At 37.4% G+C, this 27,280-nt stretch overlaps 1 protein-coding gene and 1 long non-coding RNA gene across 3 annotated transcripts in view; both read right to left on the minus strand.

Annotated features, from left to right (window-relative positions):
* The window catches only part of LOC143721338 (uncharacterized), a 135,603-nt gene that overhangs the window by 47,424 nt on the left and 60,899 nt on the right, over positions 1 to 27,280 (minus strand). The window lies entirely within an intron of this gene.
* tsen54 (TSEN54 tRNA splicing endonuclease subunit) lies at positions 6,787 to 17,424 on the minus strand. 2 transcript variants are annotated; one of them, XR_013196708.1, is made up of 11 exons: positions 17,322 to 17,421; positions 15,228 to 15,386; positions 15,082 to 15,145; positions 14,137 to 14,220; positions 13,812 to 13,910; positions 13,568 to 13,620; positions 13,364 to 13,468; positions 11,568 to 12,097; positions 9,757 to 9,894; positions 9,556 to 9,669; positions 6,787 to 7,698 (listed from the first exon to the last, which is right to left on the minus strand). XR_013196708.1 is itself a non-coding variant. In XM_077211592.1 (11 exons), the coding sequence occupies exons 1-11, from the start codon at positions 17,381 to 17,383 to the stop codon at positions 7,551 to 7,553; spliced, it is 1,479 nt and encodes a 492-aa protein (XP_077067707.1). In that variant the 5' UTR covers positions 17,384 to 17,424; the 3' UTR covers positions 6,787 to 7,550. The 2 variants fall into 2 exon arrangements, 1 of the variants encoding a protein (XP_077067707.1); XM_077211592.1 differs by having other exon boundaries at positions 9,834 to 9,894; positions 17,322 to 17,424.

Below are 27,280 nucleotides of genomic sequence, written 5' to 3' on the forward strand. Positions count from 1 at the left end.
AGGGTGCAAAAAAATCAAAACATTGAGAAAATCTTCTTTAAAGTTGTCCATTTATGTTCACGATCGTGCTGCATTCCCTCACAAAAATAAATGTTTTATATATTTACGGTTAGAAATTTACTAAATATCTTCAAGGAACATGATCTTTACTTAATATTCAAATGATTTTTGGCATAAAAGAAAAATCAATGATTTTGACCCATACAATGTATTGTTGGCTATTGCCACAAATATACACAAATATACACATGCGACTGGTTCTGTGATCCAGGGTCACATATGCACTTTAGTGTGATAGTGTAGACCAAGTGAAACAGTGCTGTGTAAGACACTGACCAGTGTGAGTATTAGTTCGGTAGAATGAAATGTCCTTATTCCTTTATATCCGCTGGACTCGCGTTTGGCGCTGATATCTGTCTCTCATTAGCAATCGCGCCCTACTTCAAACCACAATCAAGCACAGAGAAAAAAAATGTTTGTAACCGCTCGCACACCTGTTTAGTTTTTCCTTTGTCTACCTGGTTTTGGGCTCATGCCTGCCTAATGGTTTCTGGGCTTGCATCTCTCCTGTGGATTATTTGTTGTTTCCTGGACTGATTCCGGTTACCGACCTTTATCGCCCGTTTTTTGACTACGCTCCCCTGTCCGCCATGTACAGAACCAGGTTTTATTCATTAAATGTTTTGATCTGCCTTTGCTTTTTATGTTTTATTCTTAAAAGACATTTGTATATTCGTTCATTCACAAATGTATGACTTTTGGAAGTGTAATTTGCAGTTGAGCCATGTTAGCTGACAGACTGACCTATGGCAAAAATTTGGAAAACTTTTCCTAAAAATTATAGCCTTAACGTTTGTCTGTGCGCTGCACGTTTTACGGAGAAAAGCTTCCAGGAGAGAGTACAATGCAGGCTATAAGCCCAAAAGCTTCTCCTGAAAGACGTAGCCATTCATATTCTGTTGGGACAATCTGTTGTTTATGGATCACAACTTGCAAGTATGTCTTAATATTTGTAGTTGTGTTGTCTATTAACAGTTCAAATGATAAGTTTCATGTAGTTGCTATGATATCTATGATGTAAACAAAGACCAAAGCTTGGCCTCTGCTAGCCTGCTAAGTAACATTACAGTATTAATGCAGTTTACTTTAGCTTTTGTAAGCTCTTCCCAGGAAAGATGTCATTTTGATGGCAGTTTTTGTCTCTGTACAATCCAAATATATGCCTCCATATCAATGGTACCTTCACAATAATGCAAGTTACCCATACCGTTTGCAATGATGCACCCCAATACCAGCACAGATGTTTGCTTTTGCACCTGTTGCTGGTGAAAGTCTGGTTGGTCCGTTTCGTCTTTGGGACTGAGATGTCCATTTTTTTCCAAAAACAAGCTGAAACATGGACTCATCTGACCACAGCAGACATTTCCACTTTCTTCTAGACCATCTGAGATGAACTCAGGCCCAGAGAACTCGCTGGCATCTCCACATAGAACTGAAGTAAAGCTTTCTCCTTACATAACAGAGATTCAAGTGGCATTTCTTGATGCAACGTAGCGTGATGGTTTCTCATGCAATGCCTTCTGATGGGTCAAAGGTCACGCACATTCAACAGAGGTCTCCTGCCTTGCCCTTCACAGACTGAGATTTCTCTGGATTCCCTGAATCTTGTGACAATATTATGTATGGAAGATGGTAAAAGACTTACATTCTTTGCAATCTTCCATTGAGAAATGTGATTTTTGAATTGTTTGACAATTCTCTCAAGATATTTGGCACAAAGTGATGAGCCATGACCCATCTTTGCTTAAAAAGACTGAGAAGCACTTTTACACCCAAACATGATACCCTCAACTATTACCAATTCACCTGCTCATTGTGGACTGTTTCAAAATAGTTAGATAATCTAACTTAGATAATCTTTTCACTTTTATTTGGCCTCCATCCCAACTTTTTTGGGGTGTGTTGCAGCCATCAAAATCAAAATTTGTTCATATTTACAAAATACAATTATGTTGGTCAGCGAAAACATTGGAAAACTTTTCTTTGTACGTTTGTCAGTTAAATAAAGGTTAAAAATGATTTAGAAATAACTGATTCTTGATTTTATTGTGTTTTACCAAATGTCGCAACTTTTCTGGAACTGAGGTTGTAGTAAACTATTTTAAACTAATCATCATTTTAATAACTGGTCAAATTTAGCGTGTGTGTGTCAATCATCTCTGAATATAACAAAAGGGGAAATGAAACTATACAGATGTTTACATATATATACTCATGACTTTGAGTAACAAAGTGAAGTAAATCAAGAAATCAGGGTTTGATTCTATGCCCCAGGTAAAAAGTCAGGTACGTAGGCGCATTTTTAATAATCAAAATAATCAATTGCAGACTATGAGTGATACCCAATTGTTGAGGGAATATAGGTTTGAGCGTCAGTCAATCCTTCGTCTGACCACCACACTTGAGCCTAACATTGAGCACCAAACCCAAAGGAGTCATGCACTCCCAGCACTGCTTCAAGTTAATTGCTTTGAGTTTTTTTTGCTTGCTGTACTTTTCAATCTGTCCACTGTCAAATCCACTGTCTGCAGAGCTGTCCATCGAGCAGCCTTAGCCCTGTGTCGGGGCCTTTTTTTAACTTTTGGGGGACAGTGGTTATCCCTGTTATTCATGGCTTATGACACCTTTTAGGAATCAAGTAGGAGCTGCACAGGTAAAGTTCATTTAAATAACATCAGCTTAGCTATTTAGATGAATAAGTCTAACAAAAGCAGTGCATCCTCAAAGCACAAACTCCTAACCTGTGGCGAAGAGAGGGGGGTTTGGGAGTGAGGAAGCAGTGCATCTCTCACTGCCAGTGCACACCCTGTATGTCCCAAAGAGTGAGGAAACAGCTCTTTCTTTGAACCTCCTGGGAAACAGCAGTCCCCTTCATCTCTGGTCGCCCGTCTCAGGGCCGCTTCGTTGGTCGTTGGGAAGCTTTAGTGGTGGCATAGTGGATTGGCTGCATCATCTTCTAGTGGGGGGGCTCGACGCCTCAGTCTGCTTCTGGACTACAGAGAGCTGCTGCGCAAAGTCCTCAACAGTGTCACCGAAAAAGCCACCTTGCGAGATGGGAGTGTCGAGAAAGTGCACTCTGGCAATATTTCGCATGACTGCAAGGTTTAGCCAGAGATGGCGCTCCTGGACCACCAAGGTGGACATTGTCTGGCCAAGGACCTGCGTCGTGACTTTCGTCACCCGGATCAACCCCGGCTCAGAACTACCCTTGTGTGCGTTATGAGTGGTCTGGTGGACTTGCAGGATGGCCATCGCATGCAAGGCAAAGGCGGCCTGTCCATCGGCACTGTAAACCCTAGCATAGCAGCCAGAGCTGCCGTCGTCTCACAGGCGCTGGACAGGTGTTGCGGACGATTCCTCCAGGTGGATGCAATTTGCAAGCATAAATGCACCGCAATCGCACACTCCACCTGGTGAATCCCTAAGAATCCCCTTACCGGCCCAACGTCCAGGGTAGTGAGAGAGGAAGAACTTTTTGAAGCAGATTTTGGCAATGTCGTTCGGCAAAGAAAGGCAGTGGCCCGGGGCAAGCATGGCTGTCAACTCTGAATCTGATTCAGCATGAGCAAACATCTCCAGAGAACAATAGCCCTCTATCTGATGCAGCTATCGACATTCGATCCCCATCCAGAGCGCCGAGTGGGTCGTCGTGATGGGAACCCACGCTCTCATCTGGCAGCTCGACGTCACATGACACGCCAGAGGAGTGGGAGGTAATGCAAATGCTTGTCGATTAAGTTTAACTTGAATGGAACCTCTGAATATTCCTTTAACTATTAACAGAGTAATTATCATTAACTAAAACCATAAAAAATCATTTTCATTACTTAAAATAAAATATAAAGAAACTTAAACTTATTTTATCTTACCTAGTTGCCACTATAATATTATGCTATAATAGACAAAGACTATAATAGTCTATCAATGATACTAAACCCCTGCTGTAAAAAAAACCACACTTGTTTTGTTGTTATTAAGAAACAACAAAATACAATTTTTTTTTAAATTAAAATCTTATTGTTATGCATTATATGACATGAGAATCACTTACACATGTGGTCAGTCTATCGTGTCAGCATTTACGAGTATTATGAGTGTAAAGGTGACTGTAATCTAATGCCTGATTTCTCTGAAATAGCAGTTCATTACTCTGACAGATGAATGTGAAATGATATGGTCATGAATATAAAATTATGTAGTATCTACCGTGATTCATATTCACCTGTATGACTCTGTCCATGCAGTCACATCAAGTTGAATGTACACAACTGTAATTGAAGTCTTTCTTATATCACCACTTCAGCTGTTGATATAGTGGGTAATGCTTTATTGACTCAGTATAGCTTTTCAAAGGCATACAGACGGAGCAAATAACAAGGGTGGAAGTGTCAGATAAGGTGGTGTGCAGTTTCACTGGGGCTTCAACGCTAATCTAATTAACCCTTTACTATGCCAGTTTAAACTATTATGATTATATGTGGGTAATTGAATTAAACAACATTTAACGAAATTAAATTGATTATCGTCCCATTATATGTATATACATATACATACATATACGTACATATATACGCAAAATCATATTTCATATGTTACAAGAACAGCCTTTTTCCACCTTAAAAACATTGCTAAGCTACGTAACATGCTATCTGTTTCTGATGCAGAAAAGTTAGTTCATGCATTCATGACCTCGAGACTAGATTACTGTAATGCTTTATTAGCTGGTTGTCCTGCATCCTCAATCAACAAGCTACAGTTAGTGCAAAATGCAGCCGCTAGAGTTCTTACTAGGTCAAGAAAATATGATCACGCCAATTTTATCATCTCTACACTGGTTACCTATTAAGTTCCGTATCATTTACAAAGTATTCCTACTGACCTATAAAGCCCTAAATGGTTTAGCTCCTGTGTATTTAATAGACCTTCTATAGCCCTACAATCCATCGTGTTCTTTAAGATCACTAAATTCGAGGCTTCTGGTCATTCCTAGGATATCTAAGTCCACTAAAGGAGGGAGGGCGTTCTCGCATTTAGCTCCTAAACTCTGGAATAAACTTCCTGATATTGTTCGAGGCTCAGACTCGCTGTCCCAGTTTAAAACTAGATTAAAGACGCATCTCTTTAGCCAAGCATTCACATAATGCTTACCTTTTATACCACTGTTGAATCAGATCGAATGCATTAATATTATGAACAGCAGCTATGATAATTATTTCCCATCTGCTTTTCTGCTGTTATCTCGGGATGCTAGTCCCGAGGTAAATAGCGTTCGTCAGCTCCAGTTTGTATCCAGCCTCTCACGGAGACTTCAGATGCCTCAACACCTGCGATAAGATGCCCCAACCCCTGTGAAGAGACGACTCGACGCCTGTGAAGAGACGACTCGACGCCTGTGAAGAGACGACTCGACGCCTGTGAAGAGACGACTCGACGCCTGTGAAGAGACGACTCGACGCCTGTGAAGAGACGACTCGACGCCTGTGAAGAGACGACTCGACGCCTGTGAAGACACGACTCGACGCCTGTGAAGAGACGACTCAAAGCCGGCGATATGTTATGCCCTAAATTACTACATGATTAACTAACTGTATTTTTTCTATGTACATTTCTGAAATGCACATTCTGTAAAGCTGCTTTGAAACAATATGTATTGTGAAAAGCGCTATACAAATAAATTTGAATTGAATTGAATATACGTACATACACACATATACGTACATACACACACATACGTACATACACACACATACGTACATACACACACATACGTACATACACACACATACGTACATACACACACATACGTACATACACACACATACGTACATACACACACATACGTACATACACACACATACGTACAAACACACACATACGTACAAACACACACATACGTACATACACACACATACGTACATACACACACATACGTACATACACACACATACGTACATACACACACATACGTACATACACACACATACGTACATACACACACATACGTACAAACACACACATACGTACATACACACACATACGTACATACACACACATACGTACATACACACACATACATACATACACACACATACGTACATACACACACATACGTACATACACACACATACGTACATACACACACACACATACATACACACACATACGTACATACACACACATACGTACAAACACACACATACGTACATACACACACATACGTACATACACACACATACGTACATACACACACATACGTACATACACACATATACATACATACACACACACACGTACATACACATACACGTACAAACACATACACGTACATACACATACACGTACATACACATTCACGTACATACGTACATATATATATATATATATATTATATATATACACACACAAATTATTTATAGATATTTATAAACTTTTATGTTGAATGCGATTAATCGATTTGACAGCACTGGTATTTATACAATAAGTGCATTGTGTCAAATTAGTAGTTTAGTACATAGTACGTAGTTTAAGACACTTATATATAAAGTGGGTCCCAATTTTTTTATTGATTGACAGCTCTAGCTAAATAAATAGATCAAACTCAAAATGCAATTTTAACTTGGAAACTCATCCAGGAATGTAGATGCAGAGATGTGGGTATGTGGATTCACAAACATGGCAGCACCCAGATATACACTGTGATTCATAAACATCAGATAAAACAAATCGTTCTATTGAGTTATTCGTTTAATTCCAATGCCAAACTTTGACCATTTGAAATGCTCATCTACCTTTCCCATTCCTAACAGAATAGTTGTATTGTGGCGGATTTTCCACTGAAGCACAGTAAAGAATAAGCAGAGAATGATGAAGAACCACCATCACCAATATATGTGAACCAAGACATCCATATATTATTTCCAATATGGAGTACAGAAACAAAGCCAAAAACAAAACTTAAGCATGATACCCTGAAAGCTTTTTCAATTAAATGTTTCTTCAATAAAAACAATTTTAATGAAATCCAACCAGTAGAGATGGTCCTGAAGACAATACATAATTAACTGACCAAAGTAGGCTTTTATGTTTTCGGTCCAAACAATAGACATTTTTGATGACATAAATGCTGGTGTAGTGTTTTGGCATAACTTGCACAAGGCAAATTCTTAACAGTTTTCTATAAAAAAGTAATTAAAGGGTTAGTGCACCCAAAAATTTAAATTCTGCCACCATTTACTCACCCTCATGTTGTTAAACCCTGTATGACTTTCTTTCTTCTGTGAAACACAAAAGAAGATACTTTGAAAGATGTTGTTAATCTAACAGTTTTGGTTCCCACGGACTTCCACTGTCCAATGGGAACCGTTTGATTACAAACATTCTTGGAATGACACGAGGGTGAGCAAAAGATGACAGAATTTTCATTTTTGGGTGAACTAACACTTAATACCCTGAGATACACATTTTTTCAGTAAAGTTTTAGAAATGCTCCTTTAATACACATCGGTTGGAAGTTTGAAATCCTTGAAGCAGTAAAAAGAGATGTCACCATGATCCACCACTGCAAACGTTACTGGGACATCTCCACTTTGGAAGGACAGCTGCTTCATGGCATGCAGATCAGGCACGGGACCGTCAAAACTGTCAATGAACGAAGACATAAATCAGTTGGCATGCTCAGATCAGGACTTTTTCGTCAATTTTTTTGTCACATGATAATAATAATAAATATAGCTGAAAGCAGCAATTATGGGGCCAAGCACTTAATAAGGCCATTATTGACATTGATGGACATCGACTTTATTTAGGGAACTTTATGAACCTTGCAAAATTCACAAGGCTTAACACTTGCCATATTATACTGGATTTGATCAAACAGTTTTTAAACCGCTAACCTGTTGCTTTACACAGCATGCCACTCATACACCATGGTTTGCTTAATTTAAAAGAAGTGCATTTTTTACATGAAAAAGTGATATTTTACTTGGTGCTTGTCGCTTATCACTGGGCGACACAAGGAAGACATGCTTTCAACCAGCTGTCAAGGTTCAGAAAACAAAATATGGACAATGTTTTAAAAAGTTAAGCGTTTTTGCAAAAATCTCTGGAACACTAGGTGGCGCTGTGATCAAACTCCTCAGGTACCTTAAGGACATGAATGGTGGACAGGCAATATGTCTGATCTTGGCATAATTGGTATAGAGGGATTCAAATCTGCAGACACCAAGATCTTGACTTTCTAATAAAGATTTCAAAAGTTCTGAGCAAAAATAGCCATTTTCATAATGTGCTAGTTTTTCCCCAACTTACACATAACCCCTCAGATCTAGCTGGGTGCTGACAAAGTGTACCAAGTTTCGTTTCGATTGATCAAAGTTTGGCCAGGATATAGCATCTAATCGCTTCTTTTTGAAGGAAAGGGTACATCAAAATTCTGTTATTTTGGTAAGAATTGGACCAAATTTAAGGGTGGAGTAGTGAAAAAACGGCATAGTACATTTCAGAACGGCCACTACTGTAACGGATGAAGTCTTAATGTAAGATATTGATTGTGATCAGCAAATTACGTATACTAAGAATTTTGTTCCTATGACAAAGGCAAAGTTATAGCCATTTCAAAAATGAATTTGTGCTATAAAGTTGGCCTTAGGGACCCCAAAGTTTTGTCAAAATTACTATTCAGGACCACCACTATAATACTTTAGAGGATTTAACAGCAAAATTGCAAAGCTAATAATTAGCATTTAGCATTTACATTATTTCTTCTGTTAAAGTCCCCTTGTAGTCTATAATTGTATCCCTTAAAATTCATCTTTGATCCCCAAAATGACATTTAAATTTTTTTTTATGTTTTAAAATAGCTAGAGTGTAACTCTATACCCTTTCCTCATTTATTATACACGGTTCTATGAATATTCAAATGAGCCCCGCCTCCACTCACTCACACCAGCTCAGAGATCCACTGGTTGACGATCAAACGTTGATCTGATTGGTTACAAGGTAGTTTGTGACGTCAGAAACACCAGCGATTTCAAACCCTGTTTTCGAGACGGTCTTTGGTTCACTGCAGTTTTAAGAAGAAAATACTCAGTAATGGTGTCGACTTATGAATTTACACATGGTTTGTCTTAAAGCATATTAAAAACACCACATAGATGTATAAACAACATTAAAAGCTTGATTTTTGCCACAGGGGGACTTTAAAACATTTGTATTTATTTGAGCTGTAAAAGATTTTTCCAGTTATTACTAAATTTGTTATGTCTAATCCTAAAAATGTTTAAAAGGGTAAAAACATCACAGACGGCTCATATTATGAGGCCAAATAGCATATTTCAAACATTTTAAAACCAATTTCCCAGCATGAATCAGCAGTCTGTGATCCAGACACTGTATAACTAAGGCAAAATAACAAAACCAACACAGCAGGAAAAAGACAATCATTAAAGCACGTAATGAATGACTGGAATAATTTCAGTGTATTGTGTCAGTGTTTACCTGCAGACACACATGCGGCTGTAAGGCTTTCCGGGATGGCTCTTTTTAAACTCCGACACCGTGTCCGGTTGGTAAACATCAAAACTAATCTTCCACTGGTCTGACGGGGACAATCTGACAAAAAAATAGATTGTTTAAAACAGCAGTTCAATCATCTCAAAGGCTTATTTGACTTCTCTGTCAATTTGGGGAGAAAGCTACCAGGTTTACTCTGACAGCGTTTCATTTCATCCCTCAATATGATATGTCAACAGGACAGTAAAGGTGGGCTTATACACCTGGAAACCCCCTCAGACCAGCTCGAAGACTTGACAATGCTGATCTGGTCCAGCAGTTCACCTGCACCATAATAATACAAAAAAGATGAATGTCACGTGAGAGTGAGGCAATAACAGCATCTTTCACAAACATTTACATTACATTTTCTAAGCACAGAAACCAAGATCATATATCAGACAAACCTAATTATCTAGTTTTTATCTGTTTGACACTGAAACCTCACTGTAGAATAATTAAAAACATCATTACGAACCTATTTTAACTACTAAAAATGTATTTCACAAATATCTAATTTTTTACATATAATATAATTAAATTATAATTTGTACATGGTATAAAAAAATTACATTGAAAATAACCCTTTAAATAACATTAACAATAAAATTGCTTAATGCATTAGGTATCATGAACAATTAATATCAATGTAGGCTAATTTATATACAAATACATTTTTAACATTAAAACTATGAATTACTAATACTCAATGTATTATGAACAAGCATGAACTAACATTATATTAACACTGTTATTATATCATATTATATTTCTTCATTTAACAATTTATTACTTGTTTGGTTGTTGTTGTTGTTGTCTAAAACTACAGATATTAAACATAAAATACTTTTTTTTTTAAAGAAAATGTAATCAAAGATAATAAAAAAATCCTTTGCAGTTAACTGAAAATAAAGAAGTACAAAAATTACTAAAACTAAATATATTACAAAAAACAGAAATAAAAATAAATTAAGGATATATGGAAATGGCTAAAAGAATTAATTAAAGAATTAATTAAAATACTGGAATTAAACAAATTAAAATCAAAATGAAATAAAAGCTAATTCAAACTATTATTAAATACTATGATAGTGTATAAACAATAAAAAATAACTGTTAATACAAATTTATTTTATTAATTTATTGCTAAATGTATTTACATTTCTTTCTTTTTTCATTTAGAAAAATAATATTTATTATTAAACTAGATTAATAAATACTATAAACAATTGTTGATTGTGAAATCATGATATTCACTAACTAATATTAACAAATCGAATATTATTTATTTTTTTAAATATTTTGATACAGTCATGTAATAAACCTTATTAGAAAGAATAAACAAATGCTTCTTTATTCTTATGTTAGCTTCACCAGCACAGACTGCTGATGCATTTACTCACGGAAAAAAACCCTAACATTAAAGTGATGTGTATTTTCTAAACCAAGTAGAGCTGTGAAACGATTAATCGCATCCAAAATAAAAGTTTGTGTTTACATAATATATATGTGTGTGCATAATTATTTTCTATATATAAATACACACACATGCATGTATGTATATATATATATATATATATATATATATATATACACACACATATATATACACACACACACACACATACATACATATATATAATTTATATTTAAATATTTACTTATAAATAACACATTTTTCTAAAATATATACATGCATGTGTGTGTATTTGTATATACAAAATGATTATACTCAGTACACACACACATATATTATGTAACTTATATTTTGGATGTGATTAATCGCTTCACAGCCCTACCAAACAGAACTGCAATCTGTTAGTTTGAGTGGCCCCATCAGGTCTTGTACGTTTGACACAGGATATCTGTTTGACCAAACAATGGAGGACAAGGTTCGTTCTGACACTGTCGTTTAGGAATCTAGTCACTGAACGTCTACTGCACGAGTGTTTTCTTACGGTGCGAGGCGCACTGGCCGGGCTGAGTGAGCGGCGTCACCTCCCTGTCCCACAGATGCGCCGGTCTGTCTTTCTGTCCCCGTCTCCTCCTGTCCTCCAGCAGCTGGAAATACTCCATCCAGTTCCTGCAGCGCCGCACCTCTCGGTCGCTGTTAACATCCCTGCGGTAGCGATCGCGCTCTCTCTGCCGCTCCCTGTCCCGGCACGACAGCTTCTCCTGCTTCATGTTGAGTCTGCTGAGCCACGGAGCCACGTCACAGTCGCCCACCTCCAGAGCGCCGGGTAACAGGCTACGGTCTGGGGACGCCAGGCACACGGAGCGACTCCTACGAGAGCCCAGGTCTGGGAAAGAGATGCTGCTGAAGTCCCAGCGAGGAGCTGCGCTTTGGGCTTGAGGAGGTGGAGGCTGGACATCCCTCTCCATCCACCACGTCCTGTCAGAGGCATCAGTCGATTCGCTGCTCTTAACTAGATCGCTACTTTGGTCTTCGGCTGTCGTCTTCTCCACTGGTGCCGTGTTCTTTTTGTCACTGAGCCCGATCAAGACAGAGATGAGAATATTGAGTTAGAACTAAATGCTCCTCTGTCATTTTTAATTTTTTACTTCATCGGAATAGTACGAAACTCGGTAAAGTGGTCTATGTGAACACACACGCACAAAAAAAACATGGACATGATTCAAACAGGTTTTATGATCCTGAAAAATATAGTCACACTTGTGCTTCTCGCCGTCAAGATGACGGCATTGGAAATTAATGGGAGACGAATTTCATCTAGTGGAAACGTTAGGTACTGCGGCCTAAACAAAATCTGACTGAAAGCTCATTTGTTGAGATATCAACCTCAAATTTGAAACACAACTTTGGTTTTCTTGCAGTTTTGAGAGTAAAACGTGTTTTTGAAATTATATATTTCATGTCAAAATTTAAAATAGTATTTTTGTGCATTTTTCAAAACAGTTTAAGTTGGAAATTTAATTGCTCAAAAAGTGAATAAATGGATTATAAATGCATCGTAAATATAATTTGGTACTATAAAAATCCCCTAAAAATACAAAATATTAAATAAAAAACATAAATATAGCATAAGCATATAGCATATAACATAAACATTAATATAAAATATAGTACATAAATTTCATTGAGATAAAAAAAAAAATTCTGTAATTTTTGACCGACATGCGAAGAGCACCAGTGGGTTAAGTAGAGTTTGGAGGAAAATTAACAGGGGCTTGGGGGAAAAATGCCACCAAAATAAACAAATATGTCCCTCAAATTGAAAAAAAAAATGCTCCTGCACAATTAAACAGAATCTATTACGACTGTCACGATTAAAGCACGAAAAGTGTTGATTGCGACCAGCGTTGCAAAGTCGGGCTGCTTTTAAATTGTTTCCACGGTTTGATTTTTTCCCCGCAGGTTAAACGTCACAATAAAATTTAAATTTAAGTCTCAGAGCCACACCCACCTATTACATCATCGCCACGGACCACTGGTAGTTCGAAGGTGTTGGCAAGCGGTTTCAAACTCCCGAAATGAACACTAAACGAACTTTGTTTTTGGCCTGATTTTGTTCTAAATGACGTAACACCAATTCCTTCGATTTCACTTTAAAGGGCACATAACACACACAGTTTCTGCCAATCTCATGTTAATCTCGAGTACCTATATAGAGTATGTTAAGTATTACCGCTTCTACTATACACACCTAAAAATAAAAATCATAATCAAAAATTGTAACTATGTAATTGTTCATCAACATGAGCATCCAGGAGCTGAAGAAGACATGACGTGTACCTCGATACAGGACTTTGAGAGCGTTTCCTCTTCAGCTGTTTTCTCTGCTTGTCACATGATGATGCCGGGAGATTCAGCTGTCTCTCATATGTGGATGGGACTACACTGTGTGAAAGACAACTTTTATTGGATACTGTAGTGAAATATCAGTTCGGTACACGCCAGCGCAATTGATTGTACTGAAAATAAGTACATGATTTTTACCTGGGGTCGAATCTGTTCACAACATACCCAAGCCTTTTTAAATGTCCAAAAACCTAAATGAAGGAAGACAAATTACACTTATGAACCAGTATATTATTCCTCTTCTTTGTTTCAGTGGTTTGGAATTTTCTTCTGACGGTGACTTATGTATATTATTTGTTGAAAGTGCAAAATATTTTTAACAGCAAAAAATACTGAGTGCACCTAGAGTGTTTTCTGTTATCAGGTGACACTGGAGACAAACCTGATACTGATGAAGAGTCACAGTCTCACCAGAGAGAAAGCGCTCATATCCCTCCTGAATGGACAACGGAAGGTCCCGGTAAAACACCTGCACATTGCCCTGAATTAGGAGGAAAACATTGCAAAGATACAGTTTACACAAAAATACTAAGCCGTTTTCAACATTGATGATAGTCAGGAATGTTTTGTGAGCAGAAAATTGGCATATTAGAATGATTTCTGAAGGATCGTGTGACACTGAAGACTGCCTCACTGCATAAATATACAGTTCCCATAATAAAAGATTATAGCGTGATATAAATATGAGAATTGAAATGTCCACTCACACACTCCATGAGGTAGAGAGCCTCTTCAGGACGCAGGTACTGCTTGCCTCTCTCTGAAAAACCCATCGTCTGCCAAAATTTCCCCTGCAAAAATACATGATAATTTCTAATGGCCCTGTTTACACCTGGTATTAAGATGCGTTTTGATCGATCGTTCACAAGTATACGAGGGAGACGCATTCCCGTTTACACCTGGTGTTTTAATCCGTCTCTTTTGTCCACTTTCAAACACTTTCTTCGAGGGGAGGGTCTATGGAAGAGGTAAATGTATGGGTTTTTTTCAGATCTTTCAATCTAATGGACGAAGAAAGCTCACGCAATTTACAGTTGTAATCAAAACTCCCACTGCAAATCAGGTTTATTGGCAAAATGTACAGACTTTCATCTATTTGCAATGAACAAATCATACAAAAGTAATTAAAATAGCTCAACACAACAAATGTTTCAAGTGGTTTCCCCGAATTCGACTGAAAATTAGACTGCAGTCTAAAAATTATTCAACCCCCTGAACAGAATCCCTCACAAAAGCACAAATCTGCAAAACAGGTGTAGTCTCAAGCACACCTGATGCAACTAATCAAGGGCTTCATTAGTTGCACCAGGGGTGCTTGAGCTAGAACACATGAAATATCTTCCCATATTGTTTCCTCATTATGTCAGTAGGCGTAGAGAAGACGTCTTTGGTGGCTGTTTGAACACATTGGACCACATAAGCATTTACACTTCGAAAGCAATCCGGTCAAATGTGTTTTCGACTACCTCTGGAAGTGGTCAAAAGTGGACAAGCTCAAAACGTTTCAGACCCCGTTTACACATGTATTTAGCGTCATCCACTTGTGATCAGATCGGCCAAAACGTATCTTAATACCAGGTGTAAACAGGGCCTGACAGTTGACTATGAACAGATGGAGATAATGTTTCATTTAATGTTTGACATGGACTCACTGCTGGTGACTGCAATTCCACTTGTCTTTCCTCAGGGCTCCAGACAGCTTTCACTAGATTCCCTCTGTGCGGAAACACAAACGCATCAGCTTTAGCTTAGCTTTGCTGTTCAGTAATTGAGCGTGTGTTTTTAAGACATCACTCACAGTCTCTCCACCCTCTCCTCAGCCAGGAGCGTCCAGTGCTCGTCCAGACTTTGCTGCAGACGGGACGTCTGCTTCTCGGACCCATCCGGCAGGAAGTCTTTCTGACCCTTCACTGGTATCTTATGGCTCCGGGACCTCGCCTCAAACAGCTCTGATGGACTGCATTCAAAGCCAACACAAATATAAAGAAATGCAAAAAATGTAAATATGCAAATATAACTAATGCATGTGTGACAGAACATAAATCCAGACTTAACAATTGGAACCCTGTAAACCTGACATATGACATAATAGTCTGAAAAAACATGATTTGAAATGGAACGATTTATTGAGCCTTTAGACAAACTATTAAAATAAATAAATGCAAAAGTGTTTTGTTTTATATCATGTATGACACATCAGCCTTTTATGGCTCATGTAGTATGATATAGGGAGAATTTGAAGCTCACACTAGAGGAAGAACAAAACACCTCATTTTTATTCAAAGGCCCAAACTGAGCAAAAAAATCATATTTGTTCATATTTGACACCCATATCCGAACATGATTTTTTCACCAAATGTTTTAGTTTTTTCAAAAGTTTTTTCAGGTACAGTAAGTGTTCATCTTTGAATATCACTAACAATATAAATGTTAATCTTTTGTTTACTTTATTAAAAAAACAGTAAAGACTGAAACTGAAACAATAAAAAGACTTCAATACTGATCGCATAAAGATTATGAATGTCCATGTCTGTCATTTTCACCAGAGCATGCTTAAAATGAAATATGAGAAAAATAAGGTTAATATTTCAGATCAGAATATTTGTATTGTGCATTATTTTCAATCAAGCAGTAATTGAAAGTGAAGATATTATTTGTGTGCATTTAAGATATGCACCTATTATAGCAATCCTATTATAGCAATGAAATTAGCCTTAACAAGCCTACAGAGTGATAACTTTTATTATCTTCATTCCTAAATGTTAGCAATGTAATTTCCACCACAAAATAATATTATTGCATGCAATGCAATGCATAATCTGAGGCGTTGGGGAAATGACATTTGATTTATTCATTGTGGTTCAGAAGAAAGACATAATTCTACTGTGTAATGCATATATATTCACTATAGGAAATTATTGAAATAATAAGGTGTATAATGTGTGTTTTAAGGGAGGTTAGTGCTTATAGCTGAAACACCCATGAAAATGGGCGACACAAATAGCATATCAGTCAGTGATCGGAAGAAAACAAATCTGACTTGGTCCTCAGATATTTAAAAAGTGAAAATTCTGTAAACAAAGAAATTTCTCTAAACTGAGAACATCTTCTGTCATACACAGGTGTCACATGATCTAAGTTTTGCATGCTTATTTGCTAGTTTTGGGAGAAACGAAACTGTTCGAAACTTTGAATCAATTGAATCAATGGTGATGATTCAATATGATTCGCTGTTTCGAAGCGCTCGAACGCCAACAGCGGGTCTCAACGTTTCGAACAGTTTCGTTTCTCACAAAACTAGCAAACAACAAACATTTCTAAAAACAAAAACTAATTTCACTTGCCTGCTAGTCAGAACAGTGCAAATGCAAGGACAACTCAGGCCAAACATGCATTAAAACACATTTAAGAACTAATTGCATTATGTTTTAATATGGAAGGTGTTCTGTTAAATACAATGAATGATCATGAAATACCATTAATTATAAAAGCTTTACAATAAGCATATGTGTCATTTTATTAAATTGTAGGGCTTGTTTTGTTTGTTTTATGGAGAGCCAATTGAACCATTGAAACTTTGAAACATTTCGAAACAGTTATGATGAAAGGGAGCCTCGTTTACTGAAATCACGTGACTTAAGTGCTACGAATCACTGATTCGAAATAAATGATTCGCAATGGTTTCGAAACTTCGCGAAGTGTTTGTTTTGAAAGCGCCCTTCACTGGTGTTTGCTGCTGTCTAGCACATGTTCTGTGCCTCGCTTTCAGCACATTGACACGAGGGTAATCATCACTTGTGTTACTGCAGATCACGAACAAATAAATGAGCTACATTGGCACAAACAATAAACAACGGTTTTCACAATGAATAAACGATGGCAGTTAGCCTACCTGAGCAGCTCCTGATAAACATTGAGTTTGTGAGCATCTGTGGATCTGTCTCTGTCTGCCATATTCACTCACTGCAGCCTGTGTTGTTTCGGGGTCCTAGTGCGCAAAGGATACAATGTAGATCATGCGATTGTGCGCCTTTACCAATAGATGGCAGCACAGCACATAGCTACTATATAGACTACTACATCTTAGTTCGTGATGTTTTGTTTTGTTTTGTTTAGGAATCAGATGAAAGTTACAAACAGAAACAGACGGTTAAAGTACAGTATTGACACATTAAATTACATATTAGAGTGCTGCAGGGATGCTGCTGTGCTATTATTTACTCCAAAACCTGGAAACGAGTTGCGTTTTAGCACTTATGGTTCTTTGTGTTTTTTTGTTTTTGTTTAAATGCCTGAATTAAGGTCTGTGGTGAACACAATCCCAATATATGTTCATGTTTTATTTCACTATAAAAAATACATCAGTAATGCCCTCTTGGGATTTTTTTAAGCCTTTACTTGTCTTGAAAATGGCGGTTGATAACAAGTGTCTAATGGCTAGACATTAAATGTCATCAGGCTGAACAGGTAAACTCATCTACAGCTTCGTTCTGATTATAGTCAAACTATTCTAATTCAACTCTCTGTTTTTTTAATAGACTAAAAAGTGAAATTGTTGTCTGATATAGGAGTCATGTGACCATGTAGTTTATTTATAGCCTATACCTTTATGTTTCAAAATTCATAAGTTGTGTTCATTTGTGAAGATTACCATGATGAACAAAACATGTCAGAATCAGGAAAGTTTTGCAAAGCCAAAGGAAAAAATCCTATTGGGTTTTAGTTTATCATAAATGCTTGTCGATACATTCAGCAATAAACTTTCACCATATTTCAACAGACAGAAGGAAATGACATATAAAGAAGTAGCCTACTGAAGTCTGAAGTCTAAGTGAGCTTACAAAAAAAATGTTCAAAGTACGTTTCGCTAACGTTCCCATTAAGTTATAAAAACATTGTTTCTGAATGTTCTCTGAAAGTTCAAAAACATTCAGTTTTTTTTTTAGTCACTTCAGAATTAAAAATTTCCTGACAATCTACGACATCCAAGACGTTCATGTCTTTCTTTCTTCAGTGGAAAAGAAATGAAGGTTTTTGTGGAAAACATTCCAGGATTTTTCTCCATATAGTGACTTTAATGGGGTCCAATGGGTTGAAGGTCCAAATTGCAGTTTCAAAGTCTCATCACGATAAGGAATAAGGGTCTTATCCATAGAGAAACAATCGGCCATTTTCTAAAAAAAACACACACACATTTATATACTGTTAACCACAAATTTTATTTTTTTAGAAAATGACTGATTGTCTCACTAAGACCCTTATATTCCCTGGCTGGGATCGTGTTGTCGAGCCTTTGAAGCTGCATTGAAACTGCAATTTGGACCTTCAACCCGTTGAAGAAAAATCCTGGAATGTTTTCCTCAAAAACCTTTTCCACTGAAGAAAGAAAGACATGAACATCTTGGACTACATGTGGCAACAAATTTGAATTCTGAAGTGCAATCCTTTAACAGATAAAATTTGTGGAAACAAGCTGTAAAGTTATCCCACAACAATGAGGGTGAACAATATTTTACACAAACTATTTCATCACTTGGCCTGTTCACAGCGCCTGACTCTTTGATGAAGCGTGCTGTGCTGTCAGGGGTATCAGGTGAAAGGTGTGAAGGGTGACGTGTGTTTGTCCGTATCACACATCCAGCTGTCTTTTGTTTGACCTGAATGGCACACACAGCTCAGGCACCTGAGACGGACACCTCACAAACCAAAACACTGCCGCCAGCACCAGCACCAGCAGCACCAGCACGGCTCCTCCACCCCCTTCCTGAAAGTCAACAATAAACCACGCTTCCAGTAAGCCAGATAGCTTCCCAAGTCCTACCCTTCGCCATGGCAACAAACGCCTTAAGCTGACATTGGTGTCTCTCTTGACCAAACGAGGCCACCCATGCACAGAAATGCATGGCTCAGCATGACACTTTCTGTACGTATATAAATATATATATATATATATATATATATGTGCTCTGAGAGTTTCAGATGCGTCACATTCTGAGTTCATTTTCATTTATGACCATTTTGCTATTTTTTTGCCAACACGTTGCCTCGGAGCTTTGAACATTAAAAACTGCTTTAGATTAAGAATATTTATGAATAAGAATTCAAGTTGCATTTGTTCTGGTCTCGTCTTGTGAAAAAGAAGCGTTTAATGTGCACTCGTTGCGTAGTTCAGATCTTAAAAGTATATTTTTAAACCACTTGCGGTTGTTAATGAAATAAAAGGAGTGAAAAAAACATGACTTACAAGTTTCAACAGAAAGTTCATTAAAGTATATTTTAGTTTACCATAATTGCTTGTCATTCAACAGTAACATAACCATATTTCAAAGACAAGTAAATATGAAAACACATGTAATGATGTACTTAAGTGGGTCAAATAAGCACTATTAAGTTCAACTAACTGACTTATAAATGTGAAACTATAACCCATTTTCATTTAATGGCAATTAAAATGCAGTTATTTGTGTCTGAAACATTACATCCAGTTCGCACTTAAGTATATTCTTTTAAAGTATAATATTTCCGTAATAAAGTTCGCTTAAGGGTCTGTTTGAAATGTTTATCTCGGTTTTGTTTTAAATAATCCGTTTTTCACTTCTTATAGTCTTTTGTAATCTCCCTTAATGACATCATCTTCCAGAAAATGACATCATATTTACGGTTGGAAAACAGTACGTATTAACAATGCATTTGATGAATTGTGTGATGTTTTGGTGTATTGATTGGTTTGTGTCACTTTAAAACAGTGTTTCTGCGCAAGAATAGTTTTAGCCCTCTGGTGCTCTTCGCGTGTCACTCAAAAATGACCGAATTTTTTATTTTATTTCAATGAAATGTACTTTATTATAGTTTGATAATGATTTTTATTTAATATTTTGTATTTTTTATTGGACTTTATGGTACTAAATTATATTTACGCTGTATTTATAATCCATTTATTTACTTTTTGAGCATAGACCTGAAAATTTAATTTCCAACTTAAACTGTGATAAATATTGAATGCTTTAAACTTAAGTTTGATCTCTTTATCAAAGACGACGCTTAGCAGATTATTGCTGAAGTGAAAAAAGTAAAAAAAGTTTTAAAAAAAACTTTACAAAGTTTCAGAATTTTAGGTTTATTGTTTTTTTTAATGAAATATATATTTTCACCAAAAAAATTATTCTAAAACTGCAAGAAAATCAAAGTCATAAATTTAAACTCATAAGTTGTGTTTCTAATATGAGGTTGATATCTCAAAAAATGATCTTTCAGTCAGATTTTTTTTATTCTACAGTACCAAACGTTTCCTCTACATTATATTTGTCTCCCGTTAATTTCCCATGCCGTCATTTTTGATCACGGGATGCACAAGTGTGACTATTTTTTTTCAGGACCATTTAACTTTTTTCGAATCATGTCCACGATTGTGTGTGTGTGTGTGTGTGTGTGTGTGTGTGTGTGTGTGTGTGTGTGTGTGTGTGTGTGTGTGTGTGTGTGTGTGTGTGTGTGTTTACATGGTGGCAAAATCTTTACCAAATTTCGTACCATTCCGATGAAGTAAATAAATAAAAAGATAAAAAATTCGTTTTTTTTTCTTTCAAAAAAACCTGAAGAGCCCCAGAGTTAATGTTCTGTCAAAGCAAAACCTATGATATCCAATCATTTACAGCTACATGAAAGACTTGAATGGGCATTGTAGAGATTTTATATGGTTCATTATACAGTTCTTTACAGATTTGTGGTCAGTTACGCCAAACAACGCCTGCTCCGATCCAAAAGTGACGCTGAAGCTTTGTGTGTGATTCTCTTCATCCCATTCAGGAACGCTTAACTGCCGGGTCCTGGGATGTGTGAAGGTCTTTCATAGTATGTGACTCTCTAATCCGCTGGTTAGTGCGCTGAATTGGGTCTGTCTCATCTAAAATCAGCAGAGCTGTTGGTTTTTCTTTTTTTTCCACTTTTTGTGTAGACCGTTGATGTGCAAAACACTGTGGTGAAACAGATTAACAGAGAGGTCATATTAAAAGGTCAACTTGATTATCAAATCTAGTCTTATTAAGAAAAGAATTTTCTCTGAGGAGTTTTGGTAAATTTGTGTTTCTCAGACTTACTTGGTTATTTAAAATCCTTTCCGATTCAAGCACATCTGTATTATTTTTCTTCACTCTAAAAAATCTTGGGTTATTCTTTCTACCCAAAGCATGGGTTGAGCCTTTTTGGTCATTTTTTTTGGGGGGGGAGGGGTTATTTTTCAGTATTTGGGTAGTTTTTGTGTTGGTCAGCTCCTGGGTCAGATGTAACAACCCAGTGTTTGGGTAGTTTTCTTTTGTTACCCAGATCACGGGTTAGACGTAAGTAACAACGCAGGCTTTTTACAACCTCTTCAGGAGAGAGCAGTGAAGCTCCGTCAAATGGACATTTTATTTCATATAAATTCGTTGTTGTGCTGAATATCGTTTAATTTTACACCCACAAACATACAGGTTGCGATGTGAGCCACCTAAACAAGTGTCGCGTCGATCTTTTCGTGTGATGGAAACGCCTAATGCCTTGCATAAAATGTTATGATTTTATTCAAAAATATATAGAATATAAATACTTATAATGTTAAAATATTTTGTCAGAACTGTACACTGATTGTTTATGCACAGGTTATGGAGCCAGTCGCCGCATATTTCGGCTATGAGTGAAACACTGGTCTGAAGTTTGAAGTTACCCAGCTGAACACGAACTGGAAATGGGACAACAGAGACTGGTCAATTACACTTCAATAACTTATAAATGTTTCATTTTTACTTCTAATATTTGTTGAACAAGCTTAAATGTTGGCAATAATGTATTAAAAATTATATAAAATATACTATACCGTAAAATATGATTGAAAATAAAGGAATTGTCATGCAAGCCAGTGGTTGTATCACGTATTTAAAAAAGGTTTATAGGATTTAAGTTAATCCATAGACATTAATGAAGAAAAAAAAAACTATTTTTTTTTAAAGACCTATAGTAAAAATGAATCAACTATGCTTGGTTAAATCAACCCATTATGCTGGGTTAAATAACCAACCCAAATTGGGTTGTTTTTAACCCAGTGTTGCATGATCTCAGTAAAAATGATAGATCAAATTGCCAAATTTTTTGGGGGGGCTCAAACATCCACTACATTGTGGATTTGCCCTTTTTTTTGCAAGCCCTCTGGCTACAAAAACAAACAGTTGGTGGTTCAAGCACTGCTGCCGTTTGATAGGATCAATTTCAGTTTATTTCAGTGAGTTTCAACGCAAAGGAAAGCTCCTAGTAATCTGAAAATCAAAGAGCTCTCAGTCCCTTTAAAGGGTCGATCCTGTGCAAACACGTCTGTGGTGCAGAAGCTGACACCGTTGAAACTATTAGCAAACAAAGCCACGCTAAGGACAAATCATTTACCTTCATAGCATCACAGACTCATCCGGTAGTTGTGCTTCCTTCAGCACTAATCTGTTAATCGGCCCGCTTTGTTTACACTCCTGCACGTTCAGTCAGTGATGGCACTCGACGCGATACTGCCACATGTAGTCCTAGACGTATCCAAAGCCTCTAGTCTGCTACTGTATGCTAATGGTTTTAATGTTTCAGTCCAGCTGATCAAGCCTACTAAACAAAGGCAGACTTGCTTGATAAAGACTCATTTAGAAGGTTTAAACAAGGCTAGTTTGACGGCCTTGTAAGTCTATTAGTTTGAACGATTGAGCAGAATATTTGAGGTTATAAGCTTGTGATGTTTTGAGGCTGCTTTTGCGATGGTGTCCTGGCTGGCTGTTTGAGCATGACAGACAGATTCAAAATCAAGGACATTTTGAGGCAGACTAAACATTTTATCAATTGAATCAACTGTGAAAAAGAGGGCTAAAATCACCCCACGCAAACACACGGCCCCTCACACACCACGTTACAGTGTAATTATACATTTACTGCGTAATATTAATGAACTACATGCACTTACTGTAGGGTTAGGGTTAGTATTAAGGTTTGGTTTAGGGTTAGTTGCATGTAATGATGCATGCAGTTCATTACTACAGTTACTACATGTGTAACAAGGACACAAAATACAGTGTTTCCGTGTGTTCTTTTAAAGTGTATTATTTCCGTATTAATTACTCAGTTACACTTTATATCGATGGTCCACTTTGGAGACTCTACTAAATATAACTTTGCAACTACATGTCAACTAACTCTCATTAGAGTATCAGTACGCTGTAGTAAGTTTGGGTTCGTAGTATAAGTTGACGTAGTTGTGAAGTTACGTTACGTTTACACGACAATGATACGCCTAAAACGGAGAAGTTTTTCCTTCGAGTTTTCCACGTACAGATGACACCATTGTCAAAACGATCCCCATTCACACGGATCCACGAAAACAACAAAAACCCTGTATTCTGCTGCCAGGCCATTAGATGGCCATGAAACACTATAGACTGAACACGTAATACGCATGTGCATGACGTCATCGTCTTCAGAGATTCACGTTTTGTTGTTTACATGCAGACCGTTTTCAAAAACGTGCACTTTGAAACCCCTTTTTCAAAAGTTGCGTTTTCAGGCACCTAAAACCCTGCTGTCGTGTAAATGAACGGCCAAAACGCATAACATTTTTTTTTTATGTTTTTAGTTGAAAACGGTGTCGTGTAAACAGTCAGTAGAACGTCTGTTGTAGAGCATCAAAATAAAGTGTTAGTAGATATTAAGCAGACAGTCTAATACTCTAATGACTGCTAGTTGACATGTAGTTGCAAAGATACTTCGCCTATATAAAGTGTAATTTTTGAGATTTTGGATTGGATTGTTATGGGAGAGTCCAGTCAGAAACAATACATCCAGAGTCAAGCCATCTGAAGAACTGAGTTTGGTGGATGTAGCTTGAAAGCACCATGCGTCTGTCAAATATTACAGTCAAAATCTGTGATGGAGGTAAATGAATAAATGTAAATATGTGATCATCCATTACAGGAAAACCATCAACCGATTGGTTGATAAAACTTGAACGCTCTGGCAGGAGTTGGCGTCAGAATGTCAAGTTTATGCAACAACATTATGAAGGCTTTGGCAAGGTAGAACAATTATTGTTGTATTCAGTGTTCATAAACTTCCAGTGACTCCAGATATGAGCTGATTAATGTGTGTGTATGGCATACGGGCAGCTTACTTTCCTCCTCAAGGTCACAGTGTCCTAGTCTATTCACCCTCGGGGAGATTCCACGCTTCCAGAATGTTCTGGCTGATTCCCTGCATGGGTAATTTTGTTGTGTGTGTGTGTGTGTGTGTGTATGTGTGTGTGTATGGGGGTAGATTCTTCCCCTCTCTCTCCGGTGTGTTTGCATTCCTCTCAGTTAATAAGTATCTGTCTGATCCCAGAGCAGGGGCTAAAGATCACCCCACGCAAACACACGGCCCCTCCCACGCCTCGCTGTGAAAGAGCCAGCGAGAGGGACGCTAAGCTAATGAGTGTCATAAATTTCATGGGCCTTCAGCTCATCCATTAACCATGATAATATCCGGGGGACCAGCACAGATCAGATCTACCGCAGTGGGTCACGTGACCTGTCTGCATGCCAGCACACACATACGTTCACTTTGACGGTACGTTTAGCTTTCAACCCTAAAAGGCCAGCTTACTATACTGTATATGTTGTGTTTTGGTTTCTTAACTTGCGTAACTAGAAAGATTTAAAAAAAAAACTAGACCAGCACCAAACAAGCATAAAGCTCAGTGTAGAGTATGTACCACCAACAATAAAAAAAAAAAGTATGACACATTGTCGTGACTACATTTGTCACATGATCTCATCATTTGCATGTTTAATTCATTTATTTGGCTTCCATGTAGTATGATAGCAGACTTTTCATGTTGGACTAGGCCTTTTACATTTGACAGCCCGGATCTTCTGGTTCGTTCATTTCACAGTGCACTGCATTGTGGGATAGATACTCACATAATCCTTACATGTTATAAACTGCACATTTTGGTCAAAAGAACCAGGGTATTTACAGAACAACTGCATGCTGTACACCAGTGCTGTGAGTAATGCATTACAATTAACGTGCGTTACGTAATCAAATTACCTTTTTATTTTAAGTAACGAGTAAAGTAATGGGGTACTTTAAAATTTACAACGAAATATCTGAGTTACTTTTTCAAGTAAGTAACGCAAGTTACATTTCCCCCCTATTTATTGATTGGATCCTATTCTTCTGCAATCCATAACAGCAGCACAGCTAAACGGTTTGTTTGAGCGCTGCCCTCTACTGTACAGAGATTTGCATTGACTTCAGCCTGAGGCTTATTCGTTTCGCTTTTGGTGTAAAAGAGCCCTTACATTTGCAAAAAGTAGAACTTTTTTGTTATTAAAAAACAAGCAAGCCCAGCCCAGGTGAGAAAAAGTAACGCAAAAGTAACATAACCAGGGCTTGACATTAACTTTTTTGCTCACTAGCCGCTGTGTCTAGTGGTTTTCCAAAGTTACTAGCCACTCATTTTCACTGGCCACAATTTTGACATCGATAACATGGGGAAAACTGCCATATGTATATTTTTAATATTATCTCATAATTTGGCAGCAGGTTTATTAGGCTGCTGTCACTTTAAGAGCGACGTACGAATCCATTATACCTTTACACATGCGTTTTATTTCTCAATAATTTATCTTTTGTTTACGTTCACATAAGACTGTGTTGACGTGAATAGTCGCCAAGACCGGCATTTTGACATTATTTTGTGTGCATTTGACTGTTTAATGTCAATAAGCAGCGAAAAAGAGCTCAGTTTAGTGCTGAGAGGCGGCTTTATGTGCCGCACTTTGAGTGTGAGCACAAAATCTGCGGCAATGAGTCCAATTATGTGCAATACGCGAAATTCAAGCCTTGAAACAGCAATAATCATCCGGATCAAATTAAACGAGTGAGTGGAGGCGGGTTTGTGTGTCACTCGCTGTCGGAGAGATGAGAGAGAGAGAAAGCGCAGCTGGTATCTTGTTTCTATTCTGCGGGAAATGAGTATTGGAAGCCTTTCAGATATTTCAGTATTGATATATATTGAAAAAATTATCTATTTTTAACAACACTACATTGCACTTAGTTCATTATTCAGATATTTTTTTTGAAAGAATAGAATTGAAAAAAAATTATATATTAAAATTTAACCCGCCAAAGCGGCTAGTACGAGTTACTGTGTTACACTGCTGAAATACACTCATAGTTGGTGGGTGTTAATGTAACCCATTACTGTCCATTAAAAGTAACTAAGCACTTTTTTAGGGAGTATATAATACTAGTAATACTATAACACTTTTTTTTTTCAAAAGTAACTTTCCCCAAAACGGATATACACAGTATACACACTATATTGCATAAATAGTGAGCTATTCTAAGCACGTCCCAGTCTTGTTATGTCTGACCCAGTCTGGCTACTCAAACAAACAGACGCAATCCCGTTTAGTGCCACTAGTGGCAAAGGAATTACACACTTCGCCTTTCAAAAACAGTATCAGTGTTGATTGGAAAGGGAAGGGGCTGTGGGAAATTGCTTGAGAAGCCTGTGTTTCACTTCATCCTCCATCTGTTCCGATCAAGTCATTTAATGGGAGAAGCCGCCACTAACGGCGGGTCCTATTGCTGAGGGAGGAAAACTGAGAGTGGCATTGGAGAATGCCTTGGCCAAGCCAGTCTATGAGGGGGTCCCAATTTGGATCCAGCATTGGGGCTTTTGTCAGGTTTTTGTCACCACGGCAGCTCACCTATTGAAGGCTGCGCCTCAGATATGTAAAGCAGCGTCGTTTTAAAGTCTTTGCTCCACTGGGAAACAAACAAAGAAATAAAGAAATCAAATCAAGGTTT

This window comes from Siphateles boraxobius, unplaced genomic scaffold (genome assembly GCF_051911475.1).
Source record: "Siphateles boraxobius isolate OS27281-9 unplaced genomic scaffold, OSU_SipBor_1 66, whole genome shotgun sequence".
Lineage (NCBI taxonomy): Eukaryota > Metazoa > Chordata > Actinopteri > Cypriniformes > Leuciscidae > Siphateles > Siphateles boraxobius.

Coding starts and splice junctions, on each gene's coding strand:
- tsen54 (XM_077211592.1), bottom strand. CDS start 17,383: ATGGCAGACAGAGACAGATCCACAGATGCTCACAAACTCAATGTTTAT. Junction 13,911..14,136: donor CTCTCTACCTCATGGAGTGT/GTGAGTGGACAT, acceptor CTCCTAATTCAG/GGCAATGTGCAGGTGTTTTA. Junction 13,621..13,811: donor TGACTCTTCATCAGTATCAG/GTTTGTCTCCAG, acceptor TCCTTCATTTAG/GTTTTTGGACATTTAAAAAG.